The 23,108-nt window shown below is 41.1% G+C and overlaps 1 protein-coding gene across 2 annotated transcripts in view; it reads right to left on the bottom strand.

The window, feature by feature from the left end:
• The window catches only part of RABGAP1L (RAB GTPase activating protein 1 like), a 298,612-nt gene that overhangs the window by 268,434 nt on the left and 7,070 nt on the right, over positions 1-23,108 (bottom strand). For both annotated transcript variants that reach the window (XM_033067687.1, XM_033067688.1), the window contains exons 2-5: positions 6,201-6,302; positions 3,635-3,801; positions 2,306-2,486; positions 739-949 (exon numbers count right to left, since the gene is read on the bottom strand). In XM_033067687.1, the coding sequence (XP_032923578.1) occupies positions 739-949; positions 2,306-2,486; positions 3,635-3,769 (527 nt within the window). In that variant the 5' untranslated portion in view covers positions 3,770-3,801; positions 6,201-6,302. The remainder of the gene's footprint in view (positions 1-738; positions 950-2,305; positions 2,487-3,634; positions 3,802-6,200; positions 6,303-23,108) is intronic.

The following is a 23,108-nucleotide window of genomic DNA, read 5'->3' on the forward strand; positions in this document are numbered from 1 at the left end:
AATTTTAGTCAAAATGGTGCAGCTTATAGTGAAATTACTGTAATTACATCCTTCAGATACCTTGATATCAGAGCTTCAAAATAAACATCTTGGATATTGAGATGTTCCCTACTTCTGTATGCAAAAATGCTACATGTGCATGTATGAGCACCCTGATTAAGAACCTTTGACTCCCTCATCACTAATTGAAAGACCCTTCTCACATGGGGAATGTGAATCTTTTCTAGTATCTGGAGACTGTCAGCATCTGCATCATGAGGCAGACACAGGTCAAAGTTGGCTTCTGCACAGCAGTGACTTGAAGCAGAGACTGGCACCTCAACTCTGCAACGTATATGGGAGAGTCTAAACTGACACGTCTGCAACAAACCCAAGGCCAGAAGAACTCCTGCAACAAGTGGACCTTGGAAGTGTTGACAAACTAGGGAGGTCAAGACGGTGCAGGTATTATCAACTCTACCTTTTCAGTATCTCTCCTATTACCATATTTGAACAGATGTTAAGGTAGAAAGAGATGCTTTTATTCACACTGTGTGGCAACTGGTACCACCAGCCATGCACTGCATAATAAATTTGAGCACACATTCTGTTGCTTCAGAGGAATTTCTCAAAATTAACTGTCTTCACCAAGAACCACAGGCACAAATCCAGCAATTCTAGTTGCCTGTGCAAGTAACAAACGCAGAAACCACTTCCTATGCTTCTGCTTAAGCAACAAATGAAACTCTTGTGTGTTACCTCACAGAGCCTTCTGGAATGTTTGGAACATAGAGCGTTACTGGTAAAGGGGCTTGACTTAAGGACTTCATGTTGGCCATGGCATGTAGAGCTTCTGGTTCATTCCGTGGGGCTGACACTTTTGTGCAGCCCAAATAAGTCAGTTTGTTAAACAACACGCTTTCCTCTTCCAGGGGTTCACTGGGAGAATATGGCCTTGGTGCAGAGATTTCTGAAAATGAAGAAAATGCTTCTTTAGCTATTAGTTTTCATTTTTACACAATTTTTCTTCCCAGTGAGTTCCACAGCAAAATCTCCTACATTTTCCAGGAATGGACATGAAAGTAGACAGTTCAGCTCCAACAGCAAGAAATCAATTTGGCAGTTTAATATTACTGTGAAGTCTGCTCTAATCTAATTCATGTTTCCAAGGGCAGCATGGGGACAAACTGCATTCTGATTCTCTTTAGCACCACTGGAACACAGCACAAACATTCTAAGTCACAGAATCACAGAATCATAGAATGTTAAGGGGCTGAAATGGACCCTGAAGATCATCCAGCCCCAACCCCCCTGCTTGCACTGTTACTTCTATTTCTTATTACTAGAGCTGATAATGCCACAATACTTAGAATCATTAAGGCTGTTGGGGCTGGTGTGGAGTGAGAGAAACATATGCACACGTGTTCATTTGTTCATTCATGCCAATGGTTGGGTTCTGTTTGAAGAATGTCACACAGGAAGACAGTAAGGTAAGTTTCTCAGAAATACAGCAGAGCTGTAATTAAGAGATGTGTGCTTCCATTTCACATAAACTATCTTATAGTATGACAAGAACATATTTCTTTTATTTCCAACAAATGCTATGGGAATTAGCTGACAGAAGTGCCTTGCACACTACTGAGGTAAAAAGAATTACAGTTCAAGGCACAAAACTATGACCACAACCTTGTATTCCTAATATATGTAATGGAATACATGTATTTTTATATTGCAGGTTTTTTATATGTATCTAAAAAAGCTACAATATAGTTTACTTAAAATATATACAATATAGTTTACATTAAAAGCTTTCAGTCCTCCCCTTTTCATGAGAACTTCAAATACCAGGCAAGTACCACAACCATTCCTAGCAAGTATCAAATCCTAAGCTAGCCTTACTGCTACCTATTGACAGCATCAGAGATGGACATTTTAATTGGTTTGCTCAGGGTGTATCTCATTTCCAGGTAGCACTATCAATGAACACTGCCCTGAAACTTTTTGAGCTCCAGCAGCAGCAGATCCACCCGAACTATCATCCACTCAGCAACAGATACAATCCTTAGTCCTTTAAGATAACTAATCCTTGGCTGAAGACAAAATTAATAATATCTTGACCAAAGTAGAGCAGCTCAGGTATCAGTATGATGATAATCTATTCATATCTATAATCTTTAACTAATAATAAGAGGAGGCCCCGAGGTACTCTCCAACAGTTTTGGAACTAAGCTCTGGAAAGGTTTATACTCATTTTAGGGTTAACTTGAAACTGTATAAAGAAAAAACCTGCCATGTGTGATGAATGGGGAAAACACTCAGGCAATACCTGTAGCAGAAGGGTCCAAAACAAGCTGCAAAGATGGCGGAGTTGTTTGTCCTGCTGATCCATCTGCAGCTGCCTGGCCACTGAAACCTTCTTGGAGTGCGGTGACATACTGGTCTTTCTCAGAATCCTGCAATATCTCTTCCATTGCCTTCTCCAATTCCTCATCTCCATTTGAAAATACCTGTAAGCAGAAGGAAATTACATATTTTGAAGGTACTTGCAGTTTTACTTTGACTATTAGTTTTCAAACATATAATCTTACTAATTGCAAAAGTTAAGAAACTTTGCTGAACAAGACAACAAACCAAGAACCAATAAAATTGAATCAAATATAATACAGTGTCACATCCCTTACATAAAATGCACATTCTCATTGCTAATCCAAAAACCATCAAAAAACTACAGACTTCTCTTAGAATAACAGGTTTGTGTATTTAAAGCCTCCATTGCTACACTTAAAAAAAATTTTACTTTCTTAATCATAACCATTCTATTTCAATTGCTTCACCAGTTTTCTCACACAAGTGACGGAAGCCTAAGGAAATTTTTTTTTAAATTGGAGATAGACACTCCCTAAGAGAAAAATAGAATCTTTCACAAGTATCAGCTTTTCTAACAAAAGAAAACCATGGCCAAAGCTGCTTCATAGATTCTGCCTCCAGTTCACCAGTCCCTTTAGAGACCAAAGCAGATAACATCTACTACAGACAGAAATTACCAGATGTAAATAACTGTCACAGAGTACTGCAAAGACAGACTAGGCACTTACTGTCATTTCAGGGAGAACAAATTCCTATTGTTCCAAGCAGACCAAAACCAGTACATCAGCTACTATAGCTCAAATGGCAAAATTTTTATTTATCCAACCAGCTGTCACCCCGGTGCTACAATATTCTGCTATTTAGAGGTAGAAAGCATTTAGAAAAGGTTTGACTCATTCCTAAAGTAGCACTACGCAGGAAAACTAAATTAGAAACTAAAGTCCAAGACATTGTGCAACCTATTCCTATATAGTCTAATTACATGCTTTTAAGATAACAGTCTCTGATTCTCAATAAAGAATATTAAGCTTTAAACTGAATCTCATTCTTTTTACCATCCTTTACTAATGTATAGATTCACAGAATACAACAAATAACCCCCAAAGAAGTTATTAAAAGAAAACCTGAACTGCCACTTTTGGACAGATTTGTTTAATCCAAGCTGTTAATTTCACTGGTAGTCAGCAAGGACAAAAATTAGATTCTAGGACTCTCCTCAAGCACACACCAATTATGCACTCTTTTCATCAAACCTTGCTACACATTTAAAAATTAGTTCATAGCAAACCTTTAGCTGTGGCTTTTCATCGTTTCCAGAGGCATCCTCAGATTTCTGATGAATCAAGACAAATTCTTCATTAATTAATGTGGATACAGTCTCAGGAATCCTGTTGGCTTTGCTAAATGATGTTTTGACTTCCATCTCAGGTCAGTATTCTCTTCCTGCCACCAGAACTTAATAATGAAAAATAAATACTAGTTTTGAAGCTGTACACAGTATGTTAGTAGGTATAATGCTATTGTGGAATAATACAATACTTAAAATTATACTAATGTATTATACTATATTTCTCAAACTCTGACTTCATTGGCATAAGGAGTCTTATGATTTTTAGGCTGGTGTTTAAAAATTCTATGATTTAATAGCAGTGGTTATTAATATATTAATATATGCATATAGATAACAAATGAAGAGGTTCACCCCAGAGCTTTGATTTCCCCTGTTTTTAATCTTCCAGAGTCTGCTTCCTCTACCTCCCTAATTTGTGCCCTTGGTTCTCCCTCAGGCATTTTGCTTACCCAGAGTGTCACAAAGGTCATGTGAAGATACAGATTACCTGAAAATTAATTTCCCAAAAAGTGCATACCAAGTGTATGCTCTCCACATAAAAACATTACTAACAATCACTTATGTTAGGGGTTTTTGTTATCCTTTATATCTATAGGTGGTGAAGTCAAAAGTAATACTAAATCACGATCAGATCCTTCTCACCTAATTTCCCTGAAACCACCCACAACTGTTAAAATTAACCACACCATTTAAAAAAATATAAACATAAGCATCAATGAAACTAAAAATATTATGGCAACCAAAAGCAAGTCTTCCCATCTCCACACAAGAGAAATAAATCTAGAAACAAAGAGAAAGGGCAAAATAATGGCCAGCCTATACATTACAAGTTCATATAAAAATACAGAGTTGAAATATTCCAAGCATGCCAGCATAAGGACACTTATTGTAGGTATCCACCAAATAAAGACAGCATGACCTACATTAATTCAGAATGTCTTCCCTCATTCGAGAATGAAGAGCTGAATCTTAAAACTTTTTCTATTTTAAATGCATACATTTTTATATTTTCTGTGTCAAAAAAGGAAAAATGTATTTTCAGATTTCATAAACTTTATAAAGAGCATGCATCTCTATATATGGTCTACTTCCATTCCAGTTTCCTGAAAAATACTGCTGTGGCTGAGTGCTGGGATATATTGTGCTTAAGACTCAGAGTTCAGGTGAGTCACACACAGCACAGGGAGAAAAATCTGTGACTGTCACCTTTGCAAGGCTGGAAAGTGCCCAAGGAGGGACAGCCCAACCCACATCTGTGGGTGACCAGGAACAAGAAGAGGTTAAGCTTCACCTTGCCCTTCCCAGCAGCACCAAGGAGTAGAACTTTGTGATTCTCTTTTAATTCCAACCACCCAGTGATCAAGAAAAGAATGCTGACTTAGGTATAGCTATATGGAAGCAGAAAACAGCACATAAAAGAACAAAGGCATGCATATTCTCCACTATTTTGAATAGGTGTTACATATGATGTTGGCAGGAAGAGAAAGTTTTGCAGTTTTAAACCAGAAAAAGCAGGTGTGGGAACTAGGCAGCTTTCAATGCTGTCATATTTTCTATCACTTTTGAAAACAGTCAAAAAGTGTTTTGCCCTTTCAAAGACTTGACTTGGCATAACTTACATGCAACTCATCAAAAAGCTTTTTCCTCTCCCTAACCAAGGCATAGTTTTACCCATCAACCTAGTGAGGATATTACATGAAGGAATCCCAGAAAAAAGAATTTGAGTTCTTTAGATAACTGACTTGTACAGCATAAAAACTCATTAGAAGCCACCTTATTAAAAAGTCTCTAAACAACAGGTGATTCAGAGTGGCTACAAATTTGGATGAGCAGTTTCACACACTCTGACACTTTTCATATCTCCAGACCAACCATGAACTCACAAGCAGGAATATTTTCCTGACAAATGATGTAAGCTGAGCTCCACTCAGCCTGCATAATGGACTCACTGTTCCAATAGGTTTTGTTTTGATTTTTTTAAAGTATCTTTGTTTTGAAGATTTTCTTGGCATGAGAAAGACAAGGTTTTACCACACAAGATTTTACGTATGTTACAAAAAGTTTATTAACTCCATGTATTTTTTAGCAAGTGCAGTAAAAACATCGCTGAAGAGCTTGCTTGCAATAAACAGCAAGTCTAGCTCAAAACACAAATTTCAAAGTAAATCCTCTATATGAAAGTGCAGGTCAACTATTACAGAACTGTTTGAAGGCAACATCAGTTATGTTCCCCAAATAAAGTATATCCTAAAGAATCATTATCTTTACAGTGACATTAGCACTGGAGAAATCAGTAGAGGTGACTGCCAGCCACATTAGGAGCAAAGGTCCAGGTTATCAGAGGCCACTCTGTACACCTCTTATTGCTGGAACTGATGATGACAAAAATAAAGCCTCAACCACTACTTCCAGCACATCCGCACAAAGAAGGATCACAAGATAACCTATTTTAACAAATTTTTGTGGTTTAGTCTATTTAAGTTTAATTTTTGAGCTTACTTACAGGAGAGTAACACACAAAACTCCAGCGTAAGGTGGTTCTACTCCATTTATCATCAAAGTCAAATGCAGACTGCTAACATTACGTTTTCACCAGCTCTTCTTTCTGCAATGAAGAATGAACCAACAAGCACCATGTGAACTATGAAACGTTTTCTGCAGCAGTATTTCAATAATAAAATGAGGGAAAAATGTACCATTTGTAAAGCCAAAGAAAAGTACGATCACACAAATACAGAAGCAAACTGACACACTAAATACTTATTCTTGCCCCAGGTGTGTAAAGGGAATTTAAGAGAATTTCTACTTCCTAAATATTAACCCAAAAGTAAAGAAAATATTATAAACATTAAATGACTGTGAGAAGCTCCTTATTCAGGTCAGATACTTTCAAAGGAAACCATACACACTCTCGCCATTACAGTAATTTCACGAGTATAAGGCACACCGGGGTGTCAGCAAATTTCCGAACTTTGTCCATATATAAGGTGCACCAGCATATAAGGCACACTCATTTTTTTTGCAGCAAGGGTCCACGCGCAACGAAGTAATGAACTAGTAACGGAATCGTGCAATCACGGGGTTTACTGGTTCGGCTTGGGGTCAGGCGGGCTCGGCCCACTCGGGGCTGCCGCGGCCCCAGCCCCGCTCCCCCCACAGGGGGCGGCCCCGGCCCCACTCCCTGCGGCCGCTGGCAGTGGCCCCGGCCCCACTCAGGGCTAGGTAGGCTCGGCACAGGGCTGCTGCGGGCTCACACTTCCGGGTCAGCAAATTTCTAAACTTTGTCCATATATAAGGCGCTTCGGAGTATAAGGCGCACTTCAGGGTTTGGACCAAAATTTTAGTCAAAAAGGTGCGCCTTATACACGTGAATTACTGTACTTTTGAGTTATAAGGCCTTTAATGTGTTTAAGAGTGCACTCCAAGCCTGCCTTTCCAACCAACTTAAACCACCATAGCCAGTGCAGACAAAACACCTTTTCAGATACACAACTATATTAACTGGATAAATTAGCACTCCAGAACCCCTAATTCCAGTCCTTCATTACAGACTATTCCAACCTACTGTCAGTGCTCCCCTATCCCACCGCAGTACAAACAAAGCCATTGTAGCTTCAGTTTGCCAGTAAAACACAAACACAAGTAGATCTGGCATTTGGGAAAATCTTTTTACACCATATTTTATCATCAGTGTTTGATCGAAAATAGGTTTTAATGTCAGAGATGAACTAAGCACCACAAATCATGAACAAGTCATTTCTTCAAACTAAATGGTTTCAACTCTGACATGAACTTTACTCAAGAGTATGGATGTGATTCTCATTAAGATTATTGAAATTTACACCATCTTAAGTAGTAAGCTACCTAAAGAGAAAAGTGTTCCATTTTTCTTCATTTAAAAGACACATGACCTCACACTTCAGCTAAGTGCATTTGAAGAAAAGCACTAAAAAGAATAAAAACCTCTCTAAAAGAATCATGCATTAAGGTTATTTGAGGAAGAAGCTTTTTTATTCTTTGGTAACAAGAAGGGAGACACACACACATGCATTCTGGACTTTATAGTCATCTGCAGTCAGTCTATGGTGACTCTCATTTCCCTTGTGTCATTGGCTCTAGTGCTCTTTTTCACTCGTTACCGAATGATGCACTTTAAACCTCCCTTTTCCTACAAATGTAAATGTAGGCCAGTTGACCTACTAGTCGTGAACAAAATCTAACAGATTCCTACTACTAAACTCAAGTATCTAATTTTTTCAATCATATTTTTTGATGAAAAGTTTAAAGCTAAAAATGTAAGAATTTATTTCTGACTGCATTAGTTAGAACATATAGACAGTTGTTAAGTCCACAATCACACCAAGTTTACTTCCTGATAACCTCAACAGCTGCATGTTGGCTCAGAATTCTGAGGAATGAAATTTAGCATTTGCTTTACCAGTTTAAAGTTTCTGGAAGGGCAGCAACCAGCAGTGAGGAGCTGACAGTCAGGGACAGGAAAGGGCAAATCCAATACACTTCAGTTACCTCAGCTCCAAGTCCAGTTCCTTAGTTTAAGCTGATAGTGGAGTTCAGTTCTAAATGAAAAATACACTCTCTCTTCTGCCAATGCTGACCCAAGGATTGAAACCTCAGATCAGATGGTACCTTCTCAAATCCTCAGAGCCAGGAGTCAGACGGACTCCTCCAATAACGCCTTCCAAAAGACAACAACAAATTCTGCTGTCAAAGTTCCCTTGACTGTAGGAAACACTGGGAAGTATGTACTGCTACTGTGAGGAAGCCAGTGCTACAAAAGAGGTACCTTGAATAGTCATGCTCATTCCTATAGAGAAGGTACTTCCCCCCATACTACAGTGAACAATATCACACACACATATACACACACAAAAAGTCAGGACCATACACACAGGAGGAAATGTTTCTAAACTCAGTGAAAGAAAGCCTACTATGATAACAGAATTAAGATTTTTAAAAATAAGAGTTTCAGAAAAGATTTTTTGACAAACAGATTTTAAGACCAAAGAAGTTTTGAGAGTCAAAGAAATTATTCAGACATCACTTTAGGAGAGAGTGTGTGTGGTATGGCATGTGGCTCTTGCTCCAAAATATATTTTAAGCCATAGGGACAACAAAAGAACTGCAGAAAAACTGTTGCATTTCTAGCTTTATCACATAGTTTTGGTCAACCAACCTCTCTGATGTACATCAGAGAGTGTTTTGCTTATACAAAGTCCTGGATAAAAGGTAACTAAGCCATACTACTGAGACTGTTTTGGGTCCAGTCATCAGAACATACCTTCACATACATACAGTACTAGGCTGTGGGAGGCTCAAACTGATCAGCTTCCCCACTTCATTCCAGACAGGTATCTCAAGTTCACTACAGCTGCCTTTGTAAAGTAGCCTAAGTCATTAAAGAGCAAGAGAAGGTGAAGAACAGCAATTCTAGAAAATCCAGGGAGATGCAGCATTGGATCAGGGCAAAGGACACAGAATCACGTTTGATTCCTTCCCTCCATAACTCTTCCATGTACTCCCACTGAATCCAGACTTGCAAAAACACATCACATGCAGAACACAAATACCTAGGCAGGCACGTACATCCATGGGATTGCTGGGCAGAGTAACACAGGCCAAGGCACTCCTGGCACCACACACTCATTATCACAGGAGAAAGAATCAAAGGTTCTAGAAAGCCACTGACTTTCCAGAAGAAAACTGCTTTGCAGACGTGACAGATTCAGAAACTTCCTCTGCAAACTGGTCTCCAAAAGTAAACATAATTTTTACGTGAATCAGACTCCTGAAGCAGTTACCAAACTTTTTCTATTTACCCCCAGTTTGTGTTCAACAAATATTTCAAAGTAACTGCTCTAGGTAACTGTTGGTTTGTGGAAAGAAAAAAATATCTTTTGCTTCAGCATTATAAGCACCAAAAAAATAAGAATTGTGGAGGTGTGAAAAGATAACAATTAAGGAAGATAAATGTTGACCTATTTTCAATAAGAAACAAGAAACATGTTTTGGAAGGAAGTTTCTTACCTGCTTGAAAGAAGACAATCAAGAGCAGGTTAATTCATACTTTTTTTTAGCAGAGAAACAAAATCATCCTGTATTACAGACAGAAGTATTAAAGGCAGGCTTCAAGGCCATACAGTTTGTCTGACAACCTCACACTGAAAAAAAAAAAAAAACCAGACTGGGAAATAAGTTATACCTATTTTCAGAACTATGGTTCCTCAAGAGAATCTGTGACCTTTGAGAAGAGGAAGGTCCAATAGAGCTATGCAGATATTCATCTTCTGCTAACTTAAGTCTGAAGTAGAGATATACACCAAAAGTCATGGTTTATTCCCTTGTTTGAGCTACAGCATATAGTGCATCACAGCAAAATGAGCATTAAACTAAATGGCCTTGCAATCACTCCATGACTCATATTTCCTGATTACTGAAGTGGTGTGGTGACTCTAACTTGCGCCTCCAGAAACAGGACATGGTTATGTGTTTGTGCATGTGGAACTGTCCAAGGGTCTCAGTCACATCATCTTCTTTTCAAAAATGTATCAAAACTGCATTACCCTGGCTCCCCCCTTTAATAGAAGACACCTTCCCCAGAAACCCAGAAATGCTGCAATTACACAAAGCTTTACCTTTTCAAAGCTTCTTCATTGAAAGACTAAACAACCTGATAAAATCCCATATGATTCTTTATGTTGAGGCAGCACAGCTCACCACCTGCCCCAAAACTCTCTTCTCTACTGACCTGACATTTGCAGAAGAAAATTCTAGGTGTCATAAAATCAGTTTGTTCAAATCTCACGACTACAACAGTATTACAATCTTAATTTCAACCTTAATCTCAACTCCTCTCTGTGTAATCTTCTTATGATAAACCGTCTCTGTGCTTACACTAAAAACTGTTGTATTACCCATAAATTGTTTCCCAGTCTTATTTCTGGCAGTGAAACATCACGTTAAGCACATAATGAAAAAAACAACCAACCATCCATTTATTTGGCTTACAGATACTATTTCCGAGGAATAAAATCAACTTAATAAGCAACAGAGCTGTATCACTGTACTTTAAACACATATATGTATGTACATTAAAAAAATCCTTCTTATTTCCAGGAAAGCACTGTAAAGAACAAAAATCTTTCCAAAAAAATAAAACAACACAACAACAACACCAAACCAAACAAACAAAGCCACAAGAAATAAAAACCCCACAACTAGAAAATAACCACTGACTTATTTTGGCAACACTGTCTCCTGAGAAAGCAAACCTCCATTATGTAGCCAACAGCAAATAATTATTCCGTTCATGATGGTAAAATGTTCGGAATTGTTGTACCAGGTGCCTAGATACAGAGCTTTTTCACATTCTTTTTACATTTCAATCCCATAGACAAAGAATAGCAATTTAAGGAAAACAGAATCAAAAGAGAACCACACAAACAAGAAAATGTCTGTTCTCCTTCAAAAACACACTACATCTGCATATCCTCAAATAAATGATAAGCAGCGCTTGTCAAACACAACTCAGTGTGAATACTGAAACATTTACTGGAAAGGAGAGAACCAGCTTTCTTGACTTGAATCTCTGTGTTACACATAACCCACTAAACCACTTAAATATTACACAGTCAAAGTATGGAGTTGCTTGAGGGAAAAAATAGTATTTTTATTTAGCTTAAAGTCAAAACCACCGAGGTAAAGAACCCTTCCAGAGGAATGGTGGGCATACAGTTGGTCCTGAGCTGGAGCATGACTCAAGCGAGGCAAACTAAAAAAACCAAACCAACCACTGATCCCAACCCCTAAAACGTACATATTGGGTGAAGCATCACAAACACTAGATGAAACACCAGGTAAGTGAAAGCACATCAGGAAAACTGCTGGCCACAAAGGCAACCTCCCAGCAAGCTGGGGGCTTCCTTCTGTTTACTTGCACAATTTGAGCAAGCAGGAGTCATGGATAACAAGCTAGATAAAACAAAAACAAGGTTGATGGGATACTTTTGAACAATTATCTCAAATTTTCAGGCCTAAGATTTGTCCACACACAGAAGAAATATTAGTAGGAGAACAGAGCACACAAACCTCTAGCTGCCACAGACTGATTTATGCTGTTTAAAAGTATAGTTGATGTTAGCTTATCCAATTAAGGAAATACATTTTATTTTCAGTTGCTTTAGAGAAAAACCCTTCTCCTCTCTATTTATTCCCTTCCAAAGGGTATAACAGATAAGTATTCTTCTGCTACTCTACAGAGATGTTACCAGTCTTTACGTGTATCTTATTAAAAACAAAAATAAACCAACACACCATACTTTATGCATCAAGTTCTGGTAAACAGGTTTACTCATTTAAGCAGTAGTTCATTCTGCCTCAAGGATAAAACAACTCTAGTACGCTTTCACACCGTTTCCCTGACACCAACTGAAAACTAACACTCTAATTTCTGCAGCCAGTAATTAATTTTTAACTTAGGAAAATATAAAGTAGCAAGTGAGAGTACGCAATTTTTCAAAGCTAGAATTTGGCAAACGCAAGTTACTTTTTTTGTGATTGCTACATAATGCTTGCAGGCAGCATTGAAAATTGAAACCAATCACTAGCCAAGTTACTGAACTGTACCATCACTCAAAATTTTAATGACCTATATTCCAGAGGAAAGGAGAAGCATAATGCAATCCTTGCTTTAAGGAGATTATTAATTGTTTATTCTCTAACTGTAAAAATAACAGTGTTGGTCCAATGCAGTCAATAGAACAACCTCTGTCCATTAAAGAAATTGAGTATTTCACCCAGGAATTTTCTCCACATGCTACTGTAATATATGTAATAAAGTAATTCGTGTTTTATGAAAGATTAATCATGTTTGTATAAATAAAGAGTGTATTAAAGTAACTTTAGGAACACTGAGCCACAGTGAGGAGAAAAGATTGCTGCATAGAATTCCAGCACTGCAGCCGCTAACAAAGTCGCAATTAGTAAGTTAATAGAACCAGCCTCAAGGGAGGTAACTCATTATGGGACAGTCCAGGAAACTCCCCGGTCATGAGTACTCGATAATCACCATCAATCAAGATAACCAGGTCCTCAGGAAAACCTACATTTCAATACCCAGTTCCCATAAATCAAAATCTGTACACATCAAAATCCACCACTGTCCAGAAACTGTTTTGTCCAGTCCATTTCGAAGAAAGAAGACTACATGAATATGGGAATCCACAGCAGGAAAAAAGGACTTTTGTAAATTAATAGAAACACTAGGTGCTTTTTTCATACCTCAATCACAGATTTTCCGAAATTGCAAGCACTATAGTTTTGATTTGACAGCTATATTCCAGACTTCTACTGCTGTAGTATCAAAACTAGTTTCAACAGTCTCCTCAATACTTAATAAGCACAAACCTCCCTTCCTTTGTAATATGAAAAAAAAAAACAAGTTTCTTGGTAAAAATTAAATACTCCTGCACAAGTTAAAAATTAACATTTTCATTTACACTTTAAATAAATTTTCACATATATTTAAAACCCTTTAGGTTAGAAGCAAAGATTTTACATTGTCACTTAGACATCTAAATATTAAGATATAACAGGAAAAGATGGCGAGAGAAACTACAGCTATTTTAAAGACCAACTGAAACCTGAAAGTCACCTGCTTTATGCTGAGAAATACGGAACAATGTGCATGACAACAAAAAAACACACCAAATTAATCTTCTTTCTAACCACTGTCCCTCCCAGTCCTACGTATGACGAAGTGCACTGGTTCAACTACCACTCTAATTTTTATTTGACTAGTGAATTCTCAACGTGTTTCATATGTCACAACTAATCTGCTGGCATTTCACATTGCTAGGACAAGTTTTCATAAATATATTCCACAATGCAGCTCTGTTCTTAATTCCAAAGGCCTTGACAGGTCTTAGGAAATGGAGAACAGAAATTTTCATAAAAGACAGTAAGACCATTTCCTTAACAAAAAGATGATCTTCCATTGGTAAGAATAGGTCAGTAAGACATACCTAGTACTAACACATCTCTCTATTCCCCAATCATGCTATTTCCTTCACTTTCTGCTTTTTTGCTTTTTCCATTTGAAGTCTGAAGAAGCAAACTGTTTTGCTCATTTTACATAGATCAAGAGGAGGGAAAAACAAGGTTTTGCCTCAACATTCAAATCACTGTTAAAAGTCTTTCAAATTACCTTAACTCTTCTAGGAATTGGTATGAGCTGCACATATGAAAGCTTCCGGAACACAAGCACCAAGGAATTATATGGACCTTCCTTAAATGAAAGAGCCTTACTGTTTTTTTAAATGACAGTGTGTTTGTTGAGATGATTTCTCTGTGATGAAATTCACTAGTCAAATAAATTCAAGCAAGAACTGCTGCTTGGAAAGGTAGTGTGAAAGCAATCAACTGCTCCCGATACAAAAGCTTGCTCATGCAGTTAATAAACAATTAAAAGCATTTTATATCTCTAATCAAAAAAAATACTTGACCTAAAGGAAGTCTCCTTCATATCTATATGAGCAAGCAATTGAAGAAGTTATACAAAGAAAGGTGTTTCCATTGCACTGCCTGCAGTAACCTTCAATTCCTTGAAACTGCTAACAAACACATCTCAAAGTATTACCGAGGACACTCAAACATTCACCTTCTTCCAATGATTACAGAAAAGGTTTCAATAGATCAGTTAATCTGGGGCTGCCAATGAAAGTTTTAATTTGCTTTTGCAGCCTTTTTCTAGTAATCAAAATTAGTAAATAGAATTACTATAAAAGACAAAATCGATGCTAAAAACAAAAAAAGACTTCTCAGATCCTTCTTAGGATTAAACTGTCATTGGGTTCAAAGAAAAATGAGTCAGATTTTATTTTTTTTTTAATAAATAAACTTGGCCTCTTGGCCAGATTACTATTATGCAGATTTTATACACCTCACTTACAATATTGAATTAATCTTGTGGATTATTTTTGGCCTAAGGTTAATCTCCAACAATCTATAAAAATCAGAGAATAAGTTCTTGCTGGGAAAATACATCTATAATAATACAACAGACCTGCTTATATCATAATTGCAAAAATCTTGCAAAAAAATACAGCAAAAGTCATTAATTTCCTTGATGTAATTTTCTTGTCTCACATTAGCCAACAAACATGAACAAACACAGTATCTATCTGCTGAGGCAGGCTACCCAGAGTACAGTACAGTAAATTCACGAATACAAGCCGCACTGAGTATAAGCCGCATCTCTGCGTGTTGGCAAATATTTCGGTTTTTGTCCATAAATAAGCCGCACCCGAGTATAAGCCGCTCTGTCATTTGCAGCGAGGACCCGCGTGCAACAAAGTTGCCAAACAGTAACAGAACGGCGGCAGGGCGGGGTTTACTGGCTCAGCTCGGGCTGTGTAGGCTCAGCCCGCTCGGGGCTGCCGACGGGGCCAGGTAGCCCAGCCCAGCGCTGCCATTCGGCGGGGCCACTGGGGGCCAGCCGCCGCTGCCACTGGGCTCGGTCACCACGGCCCGGTGCTGCCCTGTGGTGGTAGGCAGGGACGGAGCCCCCCTCGCTCCCGCAGCGGCGGGCAGGGACAAAGCACCCCGCCGCCTCCCCGAGCCGCGGCAGTGGTAGCACGGGTCCCCCGCTGCCTCCCAGAGCGGCGGCAGTGGCGGCCCGGGTCCCCCCTCTCCTCCCCGGGCCGCGGCAGTGGCGGTGCGGGGCCTCCCCGTCTCTCCCCTGGGCTGTGGCAGAGGAGGGAAGGAAAGAGCTCTCCCTCCTCTCTCCCCGCCCCCCGTGCTGCCTGCAGGCAGCCAGGCTCCACCTGCGGTGCAACAGAGTAACAACTTGTAACAATCGCAAAATGCCGACTTTGCAGCTGCTCGGCTCGGCACTCTGGCTGGCACTTCTGAGGTTGTAAATGTCAGAAAATTATTCACATATTAGCCGTTCCTGAGTATTAGCCGCATTTCCAGTTTAGGAGCAAAATCTTAGTCAAATTGGTGCACCTTGTATTCGTGAAATTACTGTAATTTCACACGTATAAGGTGCACCCTTTTCACTAAAATTTTGGTCTGAACCCTGAAGTGCAACTTATACCCCGGAGCGCATTATATATGGACAAAGTTAAGAAATTTGCCAACCCGGAAATGTGAGCCCGCAGCAGCCCCAAGCCGAGCCATGTCTGCCCGGCCCCGAGCCGAGCCAGTAAACCCCGTGATCGCGTGATTCCGTTACTAGTTCATTACTTTGCTGCACGCGGATCCTCACTGTAAAAAAAAAAAAGCGCGCCTTATACAGTAGTGCACCTTATATACGGACAAAGTTTGGAAATTTGCCAACACCTGGAAGTGTGCCTTATAATCCGGTGCACCTTATAGTCGTGAAATTACAGTAATTTCACGAATACAAGCCGCACCAATTTGACCAAAATTTTGGTGGAAACCCGGAAGTGCGGCCAATATTCCGGGGCGGCTAATACATTAACAAAATTCTAAAAGCTGCCAACACGGAAGTGAGAGCCCATGGCAGCCCCAAGCCAAGCTGGAGCCCGGCCGGCCCCGGCTGAGGTGGGAAAGCCTGGCAGAAGCGGGGCCAGCAGTGTGGGGGGCGGGCGGCAGAGCCTGAGCCAGCAGGGCGGGGCAGGGGGGCGGCAGAGCCGGGTCAGTAGGGCGGGGGAGCCCGGGAGAACTGGGGCTAGCAGTGCAGGGGAGCATGGCAGAAGCAGGAAGGCCGGCGGGTGGGGCTGCCTGGCAGCGGGGGAAGCCCAGCAGAATCGGGGCCAGCAGCATGGGGGAGCCCGGCGGTGCGGGGGCCTGCAGTGCTGGCCAGGGTGAGGAAACGCGGCGGCGGTGCAGACGGGAGGGGGCGGCCACGAGCCCGGTGGTGGCGGCGGCAGCCCGCCGGCAGGGCTAGGGAACGCGGCGCGGCCGGCGAGCCGGGCGGCGGCGGCGGCAGCCCGCCGGCAGGGCTAGGGAACGCGGCGCGGCGCGGCCGGCGAGCCGGGGGCGGCGGCGGCAGCCCGCCGGCAGGGCTAGGGAACGCGGCGCGGCCGGCGAGCCGGGCGGCGGCGGGCAGGGCTAGGGAACGCGGTGCGGCGCGGCCGGCGAGCCGGGCAGCGGCAGCCCGCCGGCAGGGCTAGGGAACGCGGCGCGGCGCGGCCGGCGAGCCGGGCGGCGGCAGCCCGCCGGCAGGGCTAGGGAATGCGGCGCGGCCGGCGAGCCGGGCGGCGGCGGCGGCAGCCCGCCGGCAGGGCTAGGGAACGCGGCAGCGGGGCGGTGCTGACGGGAGAGGGGGGCCAGCGAGCCCGGCGGCGGCGGCAGCACCACCCGGCCAGCCCCGCCGAGCCGTGGCGCTGAGCTGGGCTACCCGGCCCCGTCGGCAACCATGAGCGGGCCGAGCCTTCCTGGCCCCGCCCCGAGCCAGTGGCGGCCGGCGAGCCTGGCAGCGGCGGCAGCGGCTGGCCCGCCGGCAGGGCGAGTACGTGAACGCAGCGGCGAGGCGGCCGGCATGCCTGCCAGCGGCGGCAGTGGCTGGCCCGCCGGCAGGGCGAGTACGTGAACGCAGCGGCGAGGCGGCCGGCATGCCTGCCAGCGGCGGCAGTGGCTGGCCCGCCGGCAGGGCGAGTACGTAAACGCAGCGGCGGGGCGGTGCTGACAGGAGAGGGGGGCCAGTGAGCCCGGCGGCGGCTGCAGCACCACCCGGCCGGCCCCGTCAGCAACCATGAGCGGGCCGAGCCTGCCTGGCCCCGCCCCGAGCCAGTAAAGCCCGCTATGCCGCGATCCTGTTACTAATTGGCCAATTTGTGAAAGCTGCGCACGGATTCTCGCGACGAACGAAAGTGCGGTTAATATTCGGGGTGCGTCTTATCTATTGACAAAGACAGCAACATTGTCGAGGCACCGGGGGTGCGGCTTATAATCCGTGCGGCTTGTATTCGTGAAACTACTGTACTGTTGTTTGGATTTTAAGTGTTTCATCATATTTCTAGTTTGATAAATTCACTAATTGCATAAAAGACATGAGAAGCCAAAAATCTGTGTTTACTATGCCTTTTTTTGTTTCCTTTTTTTTAATCAGCATCTATCTCTCAAAATTTCAGACAGCTTCCCAAATATTACCACACTGTACCATCAGTTTAAACATAAATTATGCATGGTTTTCATTAAATGCAGATATGAAAACTTACTATCCATGTTTATATACTGAATATTTCTACAAAATACTTTTACTTAAGGAAACAAAGAGAGGAAGTTACATGCAGTTAATCTAAAAGATCACAGAAAGGTGTAGTGAGACAAAAGGTCATGCTTTATAAAGTGGTTATACAAACCTATCTTTTCCACAACCTTGTTTTCAGCATCTTACCTCTGTCTCTTTTAAGTGAGAGTATTAAGTTACGGACAAGCTACCGAAATGTCAAACACAGTTAAGAGACTGCAACTACCAAAGGCAGAGTGTCTTGTTCTCTGAGAGTGTCTCTCAGAGCTGGAGAGGGCAGTGCTGCCCCACGAGGAGCAAATCCATGGAATAAGCTAAGCATTTCCAACACAAGGAATCCAAACCTAAATATGAAGTGTGAATTAGAAGAGCACCAGCATCCCACTCTTCATCCTAGTCAGAGTTCAGTCTGCGCAAAGTCACCAGTCGGGTGTTCAGAAGCCCCAGCAAAACCAATGATAATAAATTGCAGAAGTGCACTGGGCAAATGCAGAATTGTTGTGGCACCTCACATGAATTTCCTGGGAAATGTAAACAATAAGTCATCTGTCCTTTCCATACTCCCAAGTAAGACCCATGAAGCTCAATTATTGCCAGAAATAGCAAAAAACAGAATCATAAAGGCCAGAGAGAGAAATTGAGAGAGACTGCTGGAACAAGGATCACTTGCATTTGTCTTATTATACTCTTTGATTTCTCTGGCTATTATCAAAAGCTCATTTCTAAACCACACTTCAGTCTGAACCCCTGTATGTTCAATCTGACTTAGTGATGTCTCAAAATTATGAAAGAAAAGAAGAATCAGAAAGTGGAATCTATAAGAGTCAAAAGCAAATTATCACTCCAAAGAACAATGGAGAACTTCCAACTTCACATTACTGTTCTGAAACTTGACAAAATATTCTCTTGGACATTTTGATTAACTCATTTCCTCTCTCCCCTCACAGTTTTTATACACATTTAATAGGAATAAACAGTAAGATTTAACCTTCAAAACAATGTAAAAATTACTGACTTCCATTCCTTAGTCATTTCCTCAGAATTAACAGTTATGTCCAAGAATAATTCTAGTTATCAGTTCCTGATTTCTTGCATGTTTATACTGCCAACACTAATTTTTAACAATCAGGATCAATTACGACAGGGTTTAAAAAACCCTCTTATAGTATGAGTGTACCTCTATGAGCAAACACAAACTGTCTATGCAAACAGAAGGGACCAATGCCTCTCCAAGGACCAGTTTTCACCAGACTGCCTGACCCAAGTTCCAGCTGAAGTTTTCCTCTGAAAACAACTGCTGGCAAACACAAAAAGTTCTTACTCAACTCCACTGCTGTTCTGCACTCCTTAAGTTCAAGCAGAAGATGATGGTACTTAAAAGCTACACAGATTTCAATAGTATCTGGAAGATGCAGGAGGTGAAAAATGACCTTTAAAAAGCTGCAAATCTCCCCACTTTCTCTGCTAAGATCACACTTCACTAGACAAACACCAAAGAGAGCATAACACTGCACAGAACACAGACCAAACTCAGCAGCCAGCACAAGGGGCACCTATGCAGCGCTGTCACCGACCAGTTAATTGAGTTCTCATCAAAACAACAGGAAATAATGAAAGTACACACCAGTAGAACAAAATTAAATGAAGGGTTTACAGAATTTTTAAAAAAATCCATTTTCTGCCACATGCATTTCAAATTAGCCAGTCTAAATCATATAATCTAGTATTTGTTTCTCAGCAACAGCTAATTTAAAAACTCCAAGCTTCTAAGGAAAAAAACACCAGCTTGCAGCATTCAAATTCTTAATAAAGGGAAATAGACCATTATCTCATTTAAATACAAAGAAAAAAACTCCAAATTATTTTCGAATTTTAGTTAGCTATTAAATTTCTCCACCGACTTCTAAATTAAAATTCTGGACCTTGCATTTTGTATCTAAATACACAGAGAGAGACAAAGCACTAGATTAAGAATATTTGCATTTTATTTTCACACTGATTCACCTGCAGAGGCCTGAGCACTGAAAAGGTACAGCATAGCCTTTGCCCTTAATTAAAATCTTCAGATGAGAATAAAGAGTTAAAAAACAAAGAGAAAAATAAAACATAAATACTTGTTAAATTGTAATGCATTTGTTAAAACTACACATATGTATTTGTACTTTTACAAATTTGTGTACTGCAACAGATGTGCTGATCTCAGCAAAATGATTTTGTCGAATTTCAGAAAAAAAACAGTAATATCTTCCATAGGCAATAGAAGTATAAATTAGAACTGTCTTACTTACTATGCTAAAATAGTGGATAACATCAGATCTCTGCAAAGTGCAGTAATCAAGTGAGAATATTTAAACTGAAGTTCTTTAAATTGTTTTCCACTGAAGGAACTTCAGAAAAGGCAGATTGCTACAGAATTTATAACCAAAACATTCAAATCCACCTGGAAACATACCACTCTTACACCACTGTGAAGCTGCAACACCACAATTTGTACTGAACAGAAAAACAAAGTATTCAAATGTAACTACTTCTTAAATATACATTATGGGGAACAGAGGAGGAAATTAATTTCTGGTTAAAGCAAAAATCACTTCGCCAGAACAGGATCCATCTCCTTAAACAGTAGCAAAGAACACCAGAATTAACTATATCATTAGTTTATATTAAAAGTCAACCCTCTGAATAAGATTCTTGGATAAATCCTCAACTCACATTCTTTTTCTTTCCAAAATGAAAAATTAAGTCTTATGCATGGACAACTGCAACAGATCAGCATCTGCAATTTGCCTTCTACCCCCAAAAAATCTGGTTGTGTGTGACTTAAGGTATGTACAACATATACAATGTAATCAGAAAGGTCAACAATATTTGAACTGAAAGCACAGCTACTTAACTCAACACCCTGAAAGTCAGAGGTTTCAGTTTTATTTACCAAGGACAAAAAGTGTAACCTCAAGACTATTCCATAATTACTAAGTACAGTAATTTCACAAGTATAAGCCGCATCTGATTATAAGCCGCAGGTCCGGGTGTTGGCAACATTCCGTTCTTTGTCCGTATATAAGCCGGACCGGATTGTAAGCCTCACTTTTGTTCACAGCGAGGATCCCAGCGCAACTTTCACAAAGTTGCCAATTAGCAACAGAATCACGGGATCATGGGGTTTACTGGCTTGGCTCGGGGCCGTGCAGACTCGGCCTGCCTGGGGCTGCTGACAGGGCCAAGGGAGTCAGCTCGGTACTGCCGCTCAGCAGGGCCACTTGGGGCCATCCGCCGCTGCCACCGCCGGCGCTGGACGGGCTTGGCCCTGGCCCAGTTTTGCCGGTCCTGCCACCACCGTGTTCGCTCCCCCTGGCCCCTGCTGCGTTCACTTTCCCTGGCCCGGGGCTGCCCGCCTGGCCCCCACCACGTTCGCTTCCCCTGGTCCGGGGTTGCCCCGCCGGGACCAGGTGGGCTCGGCTCAGCTTGGGGCTGCTGCCGGCTCGCACTTTTGGGTTGGCAAATTTCAGAACTTTTTTTCATATATTAGCCGCTCCGGATTACAAGTTGCACTTCCGGGTACGGACCAAAACTTTAGTCAAAATGGTGCATCTTATAATTGTGAAATTACAGTAATTGTCTTCTGGAAACTTGTACCATCACACCTTGCAATACAACATACAGAGGCTTTGGTGATGAAAGAATTAATAAGTAAATACAAACACACACACACACAATATAAGAGACATTCTGAGAGCCATGTTTATTTGCCTGCAAGAGAAGACCAGGGATTGGTCATGACTGTTTACTCAAAACTGATTCCTTTCATTTAAAAAAATTACTACTACACAAGTTTTATAGCACATGTTGAGAAAGGACTTTGTTGTCAGTCACATTCACATTGATTTCATTCCTCACCTGTGTCACTGATATACTGCATGGCAGCAACCAACTTATTTCACTTCTAAGCCCAAGAATGACATGGAACCCTAACTAAGCCATTTAGCAAACAGCCTTCAAGATCCACACTTAGATTCACTCACTGACTGAAATCCAGTTCTGACAGTTTACTGCTTCTCAAAAACACCTTTCACTTTCTTTTTCTCTGCCCTTTTACCTTTTCTTCTCTAGATAGAAATCAGGTGGGAGATACCAAGAATTTGAGCAATTAAGACAGGAAGTTGTTCACCATTAAAAGTAATAAGCTTTATTATTTAAGAGTTTTCAAGTAGCCTAATGTAAAATGAAAGATCACACATGAAGGCAAATGCTGTGCATGTGCAGATTATAATTTTACCATTAATTACCACAGTTGATGTGCACTGTTTTGCATCAAAGTGTAATTCCACTGCAAAATCTTTCTACTCTACTGGAAAACACCTCAGAACTCCCAACCATGCCAAAAAGGGTATTTCTAGTCCAAACAGATACCAAAGCCCTATTCAGATAGAACAGCCAGACCACTAACTGACATACCCAAGGCTTTACCTTGGTACTACTGAGTCACCAGAACATCAGCACAAATCACACTTACACCAGTTAGGAAACTGTAGGAAACATCAAATACATGCAGAGGGTTTAAACTAACCAAGAACTTCATTTCAGACTGTCTGTCTACACAGACTATAACTCAAGAACTCATTCCCTTATTTTTCTTGAAAAAAACATGCTTCCATTTCCAGAATTTTAGTTTATCCCAATGATTTCTAAAATGAATACATGCATCAACAGAAAATAACTGAATTAATTCCAAAGCATCAAGTATTTATCCACCCATCTTGCTGTTAAATATTAACATTTCCTTTTCAATAAAAGGGGAAGGACATACACTGAAGCTGTAAATTTCTATGTGGAATTAGTTATTTCAGAGATGGGGGAAGAAAATGAATCTAAAAAAAGAAGAGATGTGGATCATTTTTTTCATTGCTTTGCCTCCTTGGTACAAGTTGCACTCTACATCTCAGGCAGGACTTACCCCCTTATGAAAAAGCTTGATAATGCTTGCTGCTTGCTTAGGGGGAACTGACATCTTCCATTCACCCACAATACACTGAGGTTATAATCATTCATTATCCAACACTTCAACTAATTTCGAGTTTTACATATTTAAAGATACAAAAGTTTTTACCTCTGTTTCACAAGCACTCAGCAGGCAGATGCTGGAAAAGCTACCCAAGAGCAGCCCAAAGACACAGG

Source organism: Catharus ustulatus, chromosome 9 (genome assembly GCF_009819885.2).
Source record: "Catharus ustulatus isolate bCatUst1 chromosome 9, bCatUst1.pri.v2, whole genome shotgun sequence".
Classification (NCBI taxonomy): Eukaryota; Metazoa; Chordata; class Aves; order Passeriformes; family Turdidae; genus Catharus; species Catharus ustulatus.